Source organism: Eretmochelys imbricata, chromosome 11 (assembly GCF_965152235.1).
Source record: "Eretmochelys imbricata isolate rEreImb1 chromosome 11, rEreImb1.hap1, whole genome shotgun sequence".
NCBI lineage: Eukaryota > Metazoa > Chordata > Testudines > Cheloniidae > Eretmochelys > Eretmochelys imbricata.
Genome location: NC_135582.1, coordinates 22898098 through 22911510, shown reverse-complemented (window position 1 = coordinate 22911510; position 13413 = coordinate 22898098). Strand labels below are relative to the sequence as shown.

Here is a 13413-nt window from a genome sequence, read left to right as displayed (position 1 = left end):
GGCAGGGGGCAGATGCAGTTACCATTGCCTATCCTCCCTTGAAGTTTCTGGCACAAGGGAAAGCAGCTTTATGTTGCATTTAGAAAAATTAGATTGTTCAGTGGGTGCACTCAATGTTTGCATCCCGTGGTCACTGTAGCTAACTCATGGACCTGCATTTGTGCCCCAGGGGTTCAGTAGAGGAGAGACAGAAGGTATAACAACAAAAGGTAGTGGAAGCCCTGGTATGATCAGGGCTGAAGCCTCAAAAGGGTTAACTGTTTAGATACAGCTATACTGCAGGTTTGTAGGAATCTAGTAACATCCAGTATGTTAATTCCTTGAGTATCTCAGGTCAGATAAGATATATCCAATAAAAAATGTGCCTCCTGATGAGTGTGCTGATCTCTTGTTGATAAGAAAACTTAATTAAGACTCTACCTTCCCCTGCATTCCGGAGGCAATCAAGATGGTTAAAAAAATTCACAGTAAGTCTCTAGTATACTGGCTGCAAGTTTCCAAGTCTGAGTTATTGTATTGAAAACCAGTCATCTCATGAAGGTGATATACTCAGTATCCTGCCTGTCTCCTGTTAACTGATCAGCTGAGTCAGAAGCTGTCAACTCCACAAGGAACTCACCTTGCCCTGCTGACTGGAGGCAACATGCTGTGATAGCAGCTGCCAGTGAGTGGATGAGAAGAGAGAACATAGCTAAATTCTGTTTAAACATAGAAGTCTAACACATAGTGCTCTATTTTAAAGAGTTTGGGATGATCATTTCCTTCCCCATTCAGAACTCTTAAGCAAGAGGCCTGTAGAATTTAATAAAGAATAATAGCCTTTCTGTAGATGTTTTTAAGCCACCCTATAAGAACTCTACGGGAAATGCAAGAATACGATTATGATTTCCTATAAATCTTTAGAGTGATTTAGATAGACCCCCTATATGTTACATATCTGTCCAGTTTATAGAGGGGGGAAAGAATTATTTTAAACCGATTTTAGAGAAGTAGTCTTGGAACAATTCTACCTTTTCTTGGCCAGCCTTTGTTATTCTGGGGATGTCAAACAGCTGTCCTGTGTAGTACTGCACTCCACTCAGCAAAATTACAGCAACAGAGTCCCCTTCCTTCTCAATTATGTCAAGGATATCTTCAATTCTCAAGGTCTCCTCCCCCTAAAATAAAGTTAAAGCATATGTTTTACATCTACCCTGGCAGTAATGAAACTGTCATTTCTTATTTCATAATCTATATTTTACTATGTGCTGTGCTGCCTGCATAGGGAGATCAAAAGCGTATCCTAGCACAACAATGATCTACAAAGGTAATTGACAGGAAATAGCCTTTGAGTCGGTTACTTCAAAAAATGAAAAATCATTAGCAACTTATTTTCAAGGTGGTAGATTCCTAAAAACATTTGTTTTCCTTTCACCCCTCTTAATATTTCATACAGTTTTAATGTACAATATAAAAAGATCTTGGTGCAAACAGAATACATAATGATTTTTATGCGGCATTTGAAAATCGTGATACCCACAAGTATTAAAAGCCGTCTATCAGGTCTCACCCTCATGTTTTAGTACACTTCATTTCCCACAGGCAGCTATTCTAAATCTGCCATATTTATACTTCAAAAAACGGCAAGTCTGTCATAATCAGAAATACAAAAAAAATCCCAAACCTTAAGTCATTAAATATAAAGAAATTTCAGCAGAAAAATCTAATTTTTATTCTTTGTAGCAAGATTTTCTGCCCCCACATTTCTTCCCACAAAGTAGCCACCACCCACCACTATCTCGGGACACCTAGGCAGTTAAAACTCAGAATGAAATTAAATTTGCTACTGCAATGAGTTTGGGTAAAATTTGCTAAATTGGAAGTAACTGCTATTATCTTAACAATCTTTGAACATCTATCAAGGATTCAGGAGTAGCCTCACTCTCCTCATAAAATTACTCAGATTTTAGAATCCAGCGGTCATTATCCATATTATAGTTAAGTGGCAAAGTTCTTATGTTGAGAAGGGATCGTAATGCAATCTCTCAACATGATCTAAATTAAATATTTTTTGAAGCAGGCCCTTTCCTTAGGTTGTGATAATAAAGATACAGTATGTTGTCTTTATGGCAATCTTTTAAGATAGAAAACTATAAGGAAGATACATGCTGATGCTTCTGAATTTTGCGTTCTTTTAGGAGCCTATTGTGTTATGGCAATCAGAAAATACATTATAAGTAACTGTTTTGAAAGATTATTTTCTTCCTAAGAGATAAGTCCAGCAATTTAAGCCAGACAACAAAGATAATATTGGTCCTTAAAGTCAGAAATGTATGGAAAGCAACAGAATAGACAATTAGTGGCAATCAATAAGTTCTTCTGAAAATTCTAGGCACATGAGTAGAAATATAAGAAGAGATGCATATACATAACCAAAGACAGCAGATGCTAAAGAATTTGGGGGACAACACCTCCATTCTTGTACTAACTACACATTTATAGCCAATGCTAACTAACTACATGTATATAGCCAATGTTAACAAGGAGAGCAGAGTTCTGACATTTATATCCCTCACAAACCTTGCGTGGCTGTACCATGAGCATGCATTTCTCCACATCAAGTCCATGAAGCCGAAGCTGAGACTCAACAGCATACTGAAAAAAGAATTTCACGTACTACAGTTTAGCAAAGCAAACGGATTTTAAAAGAAATGGCTTAGATTTTTAGATCAAACCTACACACACATCTTTCATTAAAATTAGTGGGTGAAATCCTGGCCCCATTAAATTCAATGGGCCAAAACTCCTATTGACTTCAGTGAGCCAAGGCTCTTTGGAGTAGGGACTGTTCTTTGTTCTATGACTGAACAGCGCCTAACACACACTGTCAAGGTTCCTCCCCCACTCTGAACTCTAGGGTACAGATGTGGGGACCTGCATGAAAAACCTCCTAAGCTTATCTTTACCAGCTTAAGTCAAAACTTCCCCAAGGTACAAAGTATTCCACCCGTGGTCCTTGGAATGGCCGCTACCACCACCAAACTAATACTGGTTACTGGGGAAGAGCTGTTTGGACGCGTCTTTCCCCCCAAAATACTTCCCAAAACCCTGCACCCCACTTCCTGGACAAGGTTTGGTAAAAAGCCTCACCAATTTGCCTAGGTGACTACAGACCCAGACCCTTGGATCTTAAGAACAATGAACAATCCTCCCAACACTTGCACCCCCCCTTTCCTGGGAAATGTTGGATAAAAAGCCTCACCAATTTGCATAGGTGACCACAGACCCAAACCCTTGGATCTGAGAACAATGAAAAAGCATTCAGTTTTTTACAAGAAGACTTTTAATAGAAAATAGAAGTAAATAGAAATAAAGAAATCCCCCCTGTAAAATCAGGATGGTAGATATCTTACAGGGTAATTAGATTAAAAAACATAGAGAACCCCTCTAGGCAAAACCTTAAGTTACAAAAAAGATACACAGACAGAAATAGTTATTCTATTCAGCACAATTCTTTTCTCAGCCATTTAAAGAAATCATAATCTAACACATACCTAGCTAGATTACTTACTAAAAGTTCTAAGACTCCATTCCTGTTCTGTCCCTGGCAAAAGCAGCATACAGACAGACACAGACCCTTTGTTTCTCTCCCTCCTCCCAGCTTTTGAAAGTATCTTGTCTCCTCATTGGTCATTTTGGTCAGGTGCCAGCGAGGTTACCTTTAGCTTCTTAACCCTTTACAGGTGAGAGGAGCTTTCCCCTGGCCAGGAGGAATTTCAAAGGGGTTTACCCTTCCCCTTATATTTATGACACGCCCCCCAAATCTCAGCTAGGGTGAAACACTGGCTGGGATTTCTTCCTGGAGCTCTAGGAAAAACAGAGTTAATAAGACACATGCATCTCTAAATATACTACCAAGTACATAAAGACTAACAATATTTTCCACATCTTAAGGACGATTTTAACCAGTTGATTCTGGGAAACTTTCACGGGAGAGTGCATCAGCCACTTTGTTAGAAGCTCCTGAGATGTGTTGGATGTCGAAATCAAACTCTTGGAGAGCTAAACTCCACCGAAGAAGTTTTTTGTTAGTTTCTTTGACGGTGTGAAGCCACTTCAGTGCAGCATGGTCGGTTTGCAGGTGGAAACGCCGTCCCCAAACATATGGGCGTAGCTTTTCCAGAGCGTAGACAATGGCGTAACATTCTTTTTCAGTGACTGACCAGTTGCTTTCCCTCTCAGACAGTTTTTTGCTGAGAAACACTACAGGGTGGAATTCTTGATCAGATCCTTTCTGCATTAAAACTGCTCCCACACCACGCTCGGATGCATCTGTGGTTACTAGGAACGGTTTGTCAAAGTCTGGGGCCCTTAGTACAGGGTCAGACATGAGTGTCGCTTTAAGCTTGTTAAAGGCCTTCTGACACTTTCCGGTCCACTGAACAGCATTTGGCTGTTTCTTTTTGGTTAGGTCTGTCAGTGGGGCAGCGATTTGGCTGTAGTGCGGTACAAATCGTCTGTAATAACCGGCCAAGCCTAAGAAGGATTGAACCTGTTTCTTTGACTTTGGGACAGGCCACTTTTGGATAGCATCCACTTTGGCCTGTAGGGGGCTGATAGTTCCTTGACCCACCTGGTGTCCAAGGTAAGTCACTCTGTTTAGGCCTATTTGACACTTCTTAGCCTTAACAGTTAGTCCTGCCTCCCTTATGCGCTCAAGGACTTTTTGTAGATGTTCCAGGTGGTCTACCCAGGAATCCGAAAATATGGCCACATCGTCAAGGTAGGCGACTGCATATTCTCCTAATCCCGCTAGGAGACCATCTACAAGTCTTTGGAAAGTGGCGGGTGCATTTCGCAGCCCGAAAGGGAGTACATTAAATTCATACAGCCCGAGATGTGTGATGAAGGCTGACCTTTCCTTGGCAGATTCATCTAGCGGTACCTGCCAGTACCCCTTTGTTAAGTCCAAGGTAGAGATGAACTGGGCCCGTCCCAGTTTCTCTAACAGTTCATCTGTGCGTGGCATTGGATAGTTGTCTGGGCGAGTTACAGCATTTAGCTTACGGTAGTCCACGCAAAAACGTATTTCCCCATCTGGTTTGGGAACTAGAACCACTGGAGATGCCCATGCACTTTCAGAGGGGCGGATTACACCCATCTGTAACATATCCTGGATCTCCCGTTCTATAGCAGTTTTAGCTTGAGGAGACACCCGGTAAGGTTGGGCCCTAATTGGGTGAGCATTACCTGTGTCAATGGAGTGGTATGCCCGTTCAGTCAGTCCTGGGGTGGCTGAGAACGTTGGCGCGTAGCTAGTGCACAGCTCCTGGATCTGCTGTCGCTGCATACGCCCAAGGGTCATGGAGAGGTTCACCTCTTCCACACCACCAGCACATTTCCCTTCGTAGTAGACACCTTCAGGCCACTCAGCATCATCTTCTCCCTGGGCTGTAAACTGACAAACCTTTAATTCTCTGGAATAAAAGGGCTTTAGAGAATTAATATGGTACACCTTAGGCTTTCGGTTGGAGGTGGGGAATGCTATGAGATAATTAACAGCTCCCAGGCGCTCCTGGACCGTGAATGGCCCTTCCCACGATGCTTCCATTTTATGGGCCTGGAGCGCCCTTAAGACCATGACCTGGTCTCCTACTTTGAAGGAACGCTCTCTGGCATGTTTATCATACCAGGCTTTTTGCTCTTTTTGAGCATCCTGTAAGTTTTCTTTAGCAAGGGCTAAAGAGGTTCGGAGGGTGTTTTGTAGGTTGGTTACAAAGTCCAGAATGTTAGTTCCTGGAGAAGGTGTAAATCCCTCCCATTGCTGCTTCACCAACTGCAATGGCCCCTTAACCTCACGGCCATATACAAGTTCAAATGGGGAAAACCCTAAACTGGGATGTGGTACAGCTCTGTAGGCAAAGAGCAACTGCTGCAACACTAGGTCCCAATCATTGGAGTGCTCATTTACGAATTTACGTATCATGGCCCCCAAAGTTCCATTAAACTTCTCCACCATGCCATTTGTTTGATGGTGGTAAGGAGTGGCAACCAAGTGATTTACCCCATGAGCTTCCCAAAGGTTTTTCATAGTTCCTGCCAGGAAATTAGTCCCTGCATCTGTGAGGATGTCGGAGGGCCAACCTACCCTGGCAAAAATGTCTGCTAGTGCCTGGCATACACTTTTAGCCCTGGTGTTGCTTAGAGCTACTGCTTCCGGCCATCGGGTGGCAAAATCCATGAAAGTCAGTATGTACTGCTTTCCTCTGGCTGTCTTTTTCGGAAAAGGACCCAGAATATCCACAGCTACTCGCTGAAATGGAACTTCAATGATGGGGAGTGGTTGTAGAGGGGCTTTGACCTGGTCTTGGGGTTTTCCCACTCTTTGGCACACCTCACAAGACTGGACATAGGTAGAAACATCCTTGCCCATTCCCTCCCAGTGGAATGACCCCCCCAAACGGTCTTTGGTCCTGTTCACCCCAGCATGGCCACTAGGGTGATCATGGGCTAAGCTCAAGAGCTTGGCCCGGTATTTAGTTGGAACTACCAACTGTCTCTGAGGATGCCAGTCTTCCTGGTGTCCACCAGAAAGAGTTTCCTTGTATAAAAGTCCTCTTTCTACAACAACCCTGGATCGATTAGAAGAGCTGAGAGGCGGTGGGTTGCTCCGTGCCGCCGTCCAAGCTCTCTGGAGGCTTTCATCTGCTTCCTGTTCGGTCTGGAACTGTTCCCTTGATGCTGGAGACATCAGTCCCTCATTGGATTGTGGACCTAGGCTTGGTCCCTCTGGAAGCAATATAGGGGATGGAGCTGTTTCTGTTGACTGTGAACTGCTCTCCGCTGGTGCACTATGTTGGGATTCAGGCTCCGGCTGAGCCTCTTGTGTAGGGTTATCGGCTGCTGCCAGTTCAGGTTCAGTGAGGCCCTCTGGTGTTGAGGTTGCAAGTACTGGATTCAGTGCTGACACAGGGTCTGGTGTTGGTTGTTCGGCTGGTTCCGGTTCTGGGACTGGTTCCGTCTGGGTCTCTGGGACTGGATCCACTACTGCTGTTGCAGACATTGGCCTAAGGTCCAGGTCCATCACCTCTGACTGGGTCCTGATAGCAGTTTCCGGAACAGAGCTAGGCCTCACGGCTTGTTTAGCCTGGCTGCGGGTGACCGTTCCCACCCTCTTGGCCTGCTTCACATGATTGGCCAAGTCTTCCCCCAACAGCATGGGGATGGGATAATCATCATAGACTGCAAAAGTCCACATTCCTGACCAGCCCTTGTACTGGACAGGCAACTTGGCTGTAGGCAAATTGAAAGAGTTGGACTTGAAGGGTTGAATCGTCACTTGGATCTCTGGGTTGATTAAATTGGGGTCCACTAAGGAAGCATGGATAGCTGACACTTGTGCTCCGGTGTCCCTCCACGCGGTGACCTTCTTCCCGCCCACACTCACAGTTTCCCTCCGCTCTAAGGGTATCTGGGAAGTATCTGGGCCTGTGGACCTCTGGTGTGATTCCGGTGCAATGAACTGTAATCTGTTGGGGTTCTTGGGGCAGTTGGCCTTTACATGCCCCAGCTCGTTACATTTAAAGCATCGTCCAGCTGACGGGTCACTGGGGCGAGGAGGGTTGCTGGAGAACGGGGTGGCAGGACGATAAGGGGTCTGGAGGGTTCTTTGGGAGGTAGGTGGGGCCTTGGGCGGCCCCCGGTAATAGGGTGTGGTCTGGGGTGGTCCCTTCTGGTCTCCGCTCCAACTGCGACCAGTTTTCTTCTTCTCTGCCACCTCCACCCATCTGGCTCCAATCTCTCCTGCCTCGATTACAGTTTTGGGTTTCCCATCTAGGATGTATCTTTCTATTTCCTCAGGAACACCCTCTAAGAATTGTTCCATTTGCATTAGGAAGGGCAAATTTACTGGAGATTCAACACTTGCTCCTGATATCCAGGCATCCCAATGTTTCACAATGTGGTAGGCATGTCGGGTAAATGACATGTCTGGTTTCCACCTTAGGGCTCTGAACCTCCGACGAGACTGCTCGGGTGTTATCCCCATTCTGACTCTCGCCTTGGATTTAAACAGTTCATACTTGTTCATGTGTTCTTTAGGCATTTCAGCTGCCACCTCAGCTAAGGGTCCACTGAGCTGCGGCCTCAGTTCTACCATGTATTGGTCAGTAGAGATGTTGTACCCAAGGCAGGCCCTTTCGAAGTTTTCTAGGAAGGCCTCAGTATCATCGCCTGCCTTGTAGGTGGGGAACTTTCTGGGATGGGAAGTGGTACTTGGAGAAGGATTACTAGGGTTTGTTGGGATATTCTGCTGAGCCTTTATCTTCTCCATCTCCTCCACATACTTCCTCTCTTTTTCCTTCTCCTCCAGTTCTTTGTCCCTCGCTTCCATAGCTCTCCTGTGAGCAGCCGCTTGGTGTTGTTCTGCCTCCCTTTCTTGTTCCTTCTTCAGCCGCATGAGTTCTATCTGTCTTTCATGTTCCCTTTGTCTTTCCTCAGCCTGAAATTTGGCTAATTCCAGCTGTAGTCGAGCTGAGGATTTGGTCATTCTAACCTCTCTGTTTTTAACTAACTTTACACCCGAGGTTTAGAAATAAACAAACAAAACTTGGCTGTAAAATTTTGCTGTGCTGGAATAGAATACCTATTCTCTGATAGTGATTGTCAGCCTACAGAAAAAGACAATTCCCTTGTCTCTGCTCTGGGCCCAACTTAAAGCAAAAAACCTCCAAACTACTTGGAAACCTGCTTACCCAGCCCAAAGAAAAAGCAAATGGGTAGAACACACACCCCCTATTTACTTTTAGGAAGAAAAGAAAAAAAAAAAACCTCTGGGTTGGAAGACTGTGAATTTCCCTGCAGGAGTTAAGTACCCTGCCTCCAGGCAAAGAAAACCTGCAATTCACAAGATAATCCCCTTTTGTCTCTGCTTGGCCACAAAGCAGGGAAAACCCAAGATGCTTTCAGTTTCAAAGCTGCTTCAAAGCCACAGGAAAAAAAAATTCCTTTTTAAAATCTGTATTTCTAGTTCAAAAAATCTCAACTGGATCTCAAAATGATTTCAGGTTAATCCCACCACTATGCCACCATGTCAAGGTTCCTCCCCCACTCTGAACTCTAGGGTACAGATGTGGGGACCTGCATGAAAAACCTCCTAAGCTTATCTTTACCAGCTTAAGTCAAAACTTCCCCAAGGTACAAAGTATTCCACCCGTGGTCCTTGGAATGGCCGCTACCACCACCAAACTAATACTGGTTACTGGGGAAGAGCTGTTTGGACGCGTCTTTCCCCCCAAAATACTTCCCAAAACCCTGCACCCCACTTCCTGGACAAGGTTTGGTAAAAAGCCTCACCAATTTGCCTAGGTGACTACAGACCCAGACCCTTGGATCTTAAGAACAATGAACAATCCTCCCAACACTTGCACCCCCCCTTTCCTGGGAAATGTTGGATAAAAAGCCTCACCAATTTGCATAGGTGACCACAGACCCAAACCCTTGGATCTGAGAACAATGAAAAAGCATTCAGTTTTTTACAAGAAGACTTTTAATAGAAAATAGAAGTAAATAGAAATAAAGAAATCCCCCCTGTAAAATCAGGATGGTAGATATCTTACAGGGTAATTAGATTAAAAAACATAGAGAACCCCTCTAGGCAAAACCTTAAGTTACAAAAAAGATACACAGACAGAAATAGTTATTCTATTCAGCACAATTCTTTTCTCAGCCATTTAAAGAAATCATAATCTAACACATACCTAGCTAGATTACTTACTAAAAGTTCTAAGACTCCATTCCTGTTCTGTCCCTGGCAAAAGCAGCATACAGACAGACACAGACCCTTTGTTTCTCTCCCTCCTCCCAGCTTTTGAAAGTATCTTGTCTCCTCATTGGTCATTTTGGTCAGGTGCCAGCGAGGTTACCTTTAGCTTCTTAACCCTTTACAGGTGAGAGGAGCTTTCCCCTGGCCAGGAGGAATTTCAAAGGGGTTTACCCTTCCCCTTATATTTATGACACACACAATGGGGTTCTAGTCCATGACTAGGGCTCATAGGCCCTACAGATAGTACTACTACCACTAAATCCACCCAGTGTCTATATCTCCAAGCTTTGCGTATCTCAGCCAATGATTTTATCACTAAAGATACTGTATTGATAATGTTTGGGGGACAATGTCACATATAGTCAATCAGAAATATTGTGCTATAGACAGTTAATAATTATAGTACAGTGGTCTGAGATGAAGGCAGTTGTACAGCTTATTATTGGGGTGTCAAAGGAACATAGAAAGCACAGAGTGTGCACAAATGAAGCTATAGTGAGCAAAGGCAAAAGTAACTGTTGAGCTCTGTAGCCTAGAATAAAGGCAATCTGAAGTTCATGCATCCGAGTTACAAATAATCCTATGAGTGATATTTGGAGTCATTTTATTGTGCCTTAAAGATTAATAAAAATTATCAATTTCCATGAGTTTACTGAGTAGATGATTAAGTAGCACTGGGCCACAAACTCAAAGATTTATTTGCTGTAAGCTGTGATGCATGGACTATTGTCTCCTATTTCATAGCACACATTCATAGCACACAAATTATGTTTAAACTAGTAATTTAAAGTGCTAAAAAACAAGCATTTCCACCTCTGTCTGGGGATATACAAGTGTTAATGTTGTGAGTTTTCTATTGATTTGGTTTCCATAAAGTAAAACAGCAACATGAATTAATAAAACAGCTACAACTTCAGTTGATTTAGGCCAGCAGTTTGTTCAATGTCTTTAAAAAGACTAATAAATCAATGTACCCATTCAATCTTTTCATCTTGTAACATTTTTTATTTGAACGAAAGGAATAAAACTACAATCTGTAAAACTTGCTAAGCTCAAAAGCATCTGACAGTTTTTATTTTTATTGTAATGGTACTTAGACAAGTTTATCTAATAAATATTCAAATCAGGCTACTGATACTCTTTCCAGTATATGATTAATAATACAAATACCGTGAAATATGAATTTCTTACATGGTCGGAGGGAAAGGCTTTGGCTTCTAGAAGAATCTTATAGCGACTTGGAGTAGGGCTAAAAAAAGATAACTGTTAAATAAAAAAAGATGTTGAAACATTTATCTAAACCAATACTAAAGAATTGATCCCCATGTATAATTTAAGAAAAATACCAAACAATTTGCATTTATGTAGAGCATGTCAAAATAATCCCAGAGCACTTGAAAAATATTTAGTCTTTACAATACTCTCTGATGTAGAAAACTTTTATAACATTGTACCCATTTTACAGATTTATAAGTATGGCCATGGAGAATTTAAGGATGAAATCCACATCTTTAAGATAATGGCAACATTACCACCGACTTCAGTGAGGCCAGTATTACATCCTACATGATTTGGTCGAGGTCATACAAGCAAATTACTGGCAGACAGAAATAAAACACAGTCATCCTGATTTTCCATCCCCCTACTCTAATCACCAAGATCCAGATTATTTCCTTCTGTAGCAAAGCCTGCAGAGGGAGCGCAGAGCTTTCTGCAAAGTTCCCACATCATCCTCTGATGATGGGGGTGGTGTTGCTGCTGCCATCCTCCTGTGATGAAGGTTGTAGGGCCTACCTCCAAACATAAACGATCAGGAGAAACCTGGGCCATTCATGCAGAGACTGTGTCTGTATACCAGCTCTGGATCACTGCATCACCTGCATCTCCCTGACAGAGAGACTTGCAAGGTGATGCTCCACAAAATATATAATACAGCCCCAAGCTGAATGTCATTTCCTACCTATACTCTGTCTGAAGCCACACCCACTAACCATGGCCCATCCACTTTCTACCCCTTCATGTAGTGTGGGATCCACACTGACAGAATGCCTTTCACAAGCTCCAGAAAAAGTGGGAGCTCTGGGACTGAGCACAGAACTTGGGGGGCTGTGAAGTGATCTGAGCCTAATGAAGGCAGCTTTATAATTCCATACTGAACAGTGAAAAGATTATTTACCAGGTGTTATATTTAGGGCCCTACCAAATTCACAGCCATGAAAATAAGTCACGGATCATGAAATCTGGTCTCCCGCCAGTGAAATCTGGTCTTTTGTCTGCTTTTACCCCATACTATACAAATTTCAGGGGGGAGACCAGCGTTTCTCAAATTGGGGGTCCTAACCCAAAAGGGAGTTGCTGGAGGGTTGCCCTTACTTCTATGCTGCCTTCAGAGCTCAGCAGCCGGAGAGTGGTGGTTGCTTAATGAGGGCCCAGTACTGTTGAAGTAAAGATGGCAATACCTTACCAGGCCATCCTTACTTCTGCACCGCTGCTGGCGGCGGCTCTGCCTTCAGAGCTGGGCTTCCGGCCAGCAGCTGCTGCTCTCCACCTGCCCAGCTCTGACGGCAGCACTGCCTCCAGCAGCAGTGCAGAAGTAAGGGTACCAGTACCGCAACCCCCCTACAATATCACTGCAACCCCCTCCCCCACAACTCCTTTTCGAGTGAGGACTCCGACAATTACAACACCGTGAAATTTCAGATTTAAATAGCTGAAATCATGAAATTTACTATTTTAAAAACCCTATGACCATTAAATTGACCAAAATGCACTGTGAATTTGGTAGGGCTTATATACTATAGTCCTTCACATGATGAGCCCATATACCATGCATTTTTGACTTAAATTGTAGGGAAATTATTAATACCTCAGATGAGAATCTTTTTGAGCTTTGATGTTTTGAGAGGACTCTCAGAGCAGCTATCAAAATGTCTCTCTGGAGATGTGTGTGGAAACTCCAAAAAAACCAAATAGGTATTTGCACACATATCTCCTGAACAAGAGTCTTGAATGCTACCCTTTAGTCATTGTTTTATAGTGTACATGAGAAAAGATCATATTTGTCCTTAAAATGTTTGTGGAAAAAAGCTTTGCTGCCTAGCTTTTGTGCTTTGTGTTTCCTATGGGCTGAGCAAGTGCTGTATATACCACTACATAGGTCAGAGCATTCAGCAAGATCCTCAAGTCTTTTGAAAAAGGCATCGAGATCACTGTCCCATGCTTCCTTGTAGGAACCTCCACAAAATATTTTAATTAACATAAATGAAGAGTAAAATCTTTTCAAATTCAAGGTATAAGGACTAAAGTTAATTTGACAATATCAAATGTACTAAATATTGGAGAAAAAAAAAGAATGAATTTACCATCTGGAGATGCAGATTAACAGTTAGCCCGTTCATTAGGGCTACTTCTTCCTTTCGAGCACCTGAAAAGTAATAACACAGAAGTTTCTCTCTCTTTTCACCCTGTGTAAAGTCTGGTAAAATGATGTAAAAAGCAAAGGCATGGTTTTCAGTCAATGTCTCTCAAAAGACTAGACGGCAAACATGTTTGATGTGTCATCCCACTGAAATAAAAAGTTCTCCTGCCTGACTCACTGGGTCAGTTGACAA

At 43.1% G+C, this 13413-nt stretch overlaps 1 protein-coding gene across 6 annotated transcripts in view; it reads right to left on the bottom strand.

Annotated features, from left to right (window-relative positions):
- The window catches only part of KYNU (kynureninase), a 99706-nt gene that overhangs the window by 51816 nt on the left and 34477 nt on the right, over positions 1–13413 (bottom strand). For all 6 annotated transcript variants that reach the window (XR_013347536.1, XM_077830279.1, XM_077830282.1 and 3 more), the window contains exons 5-8: positions 13165–13226; positions 10994–11065; positions 2560–2634; positions 1011–1157 (exon numbers count right to left, since the gene is read on the bottom strand). Coding sequence is in view for 5 of the 6 variants with exons in the window: in XM_077830279.1 (XP_077686405.1) it covers positions 1011–1157; positions 2560–2634; positions 10994–11065; positions 13165–13226 (356 nt within the window). In the remaining variant the exon portion in view is untranslated. The remainder of the gene's footprint in view (positions 1–1010; positions 1158–2559; positions 2635–10993; positions 11066–13164; positions 13227–13413) is intronic.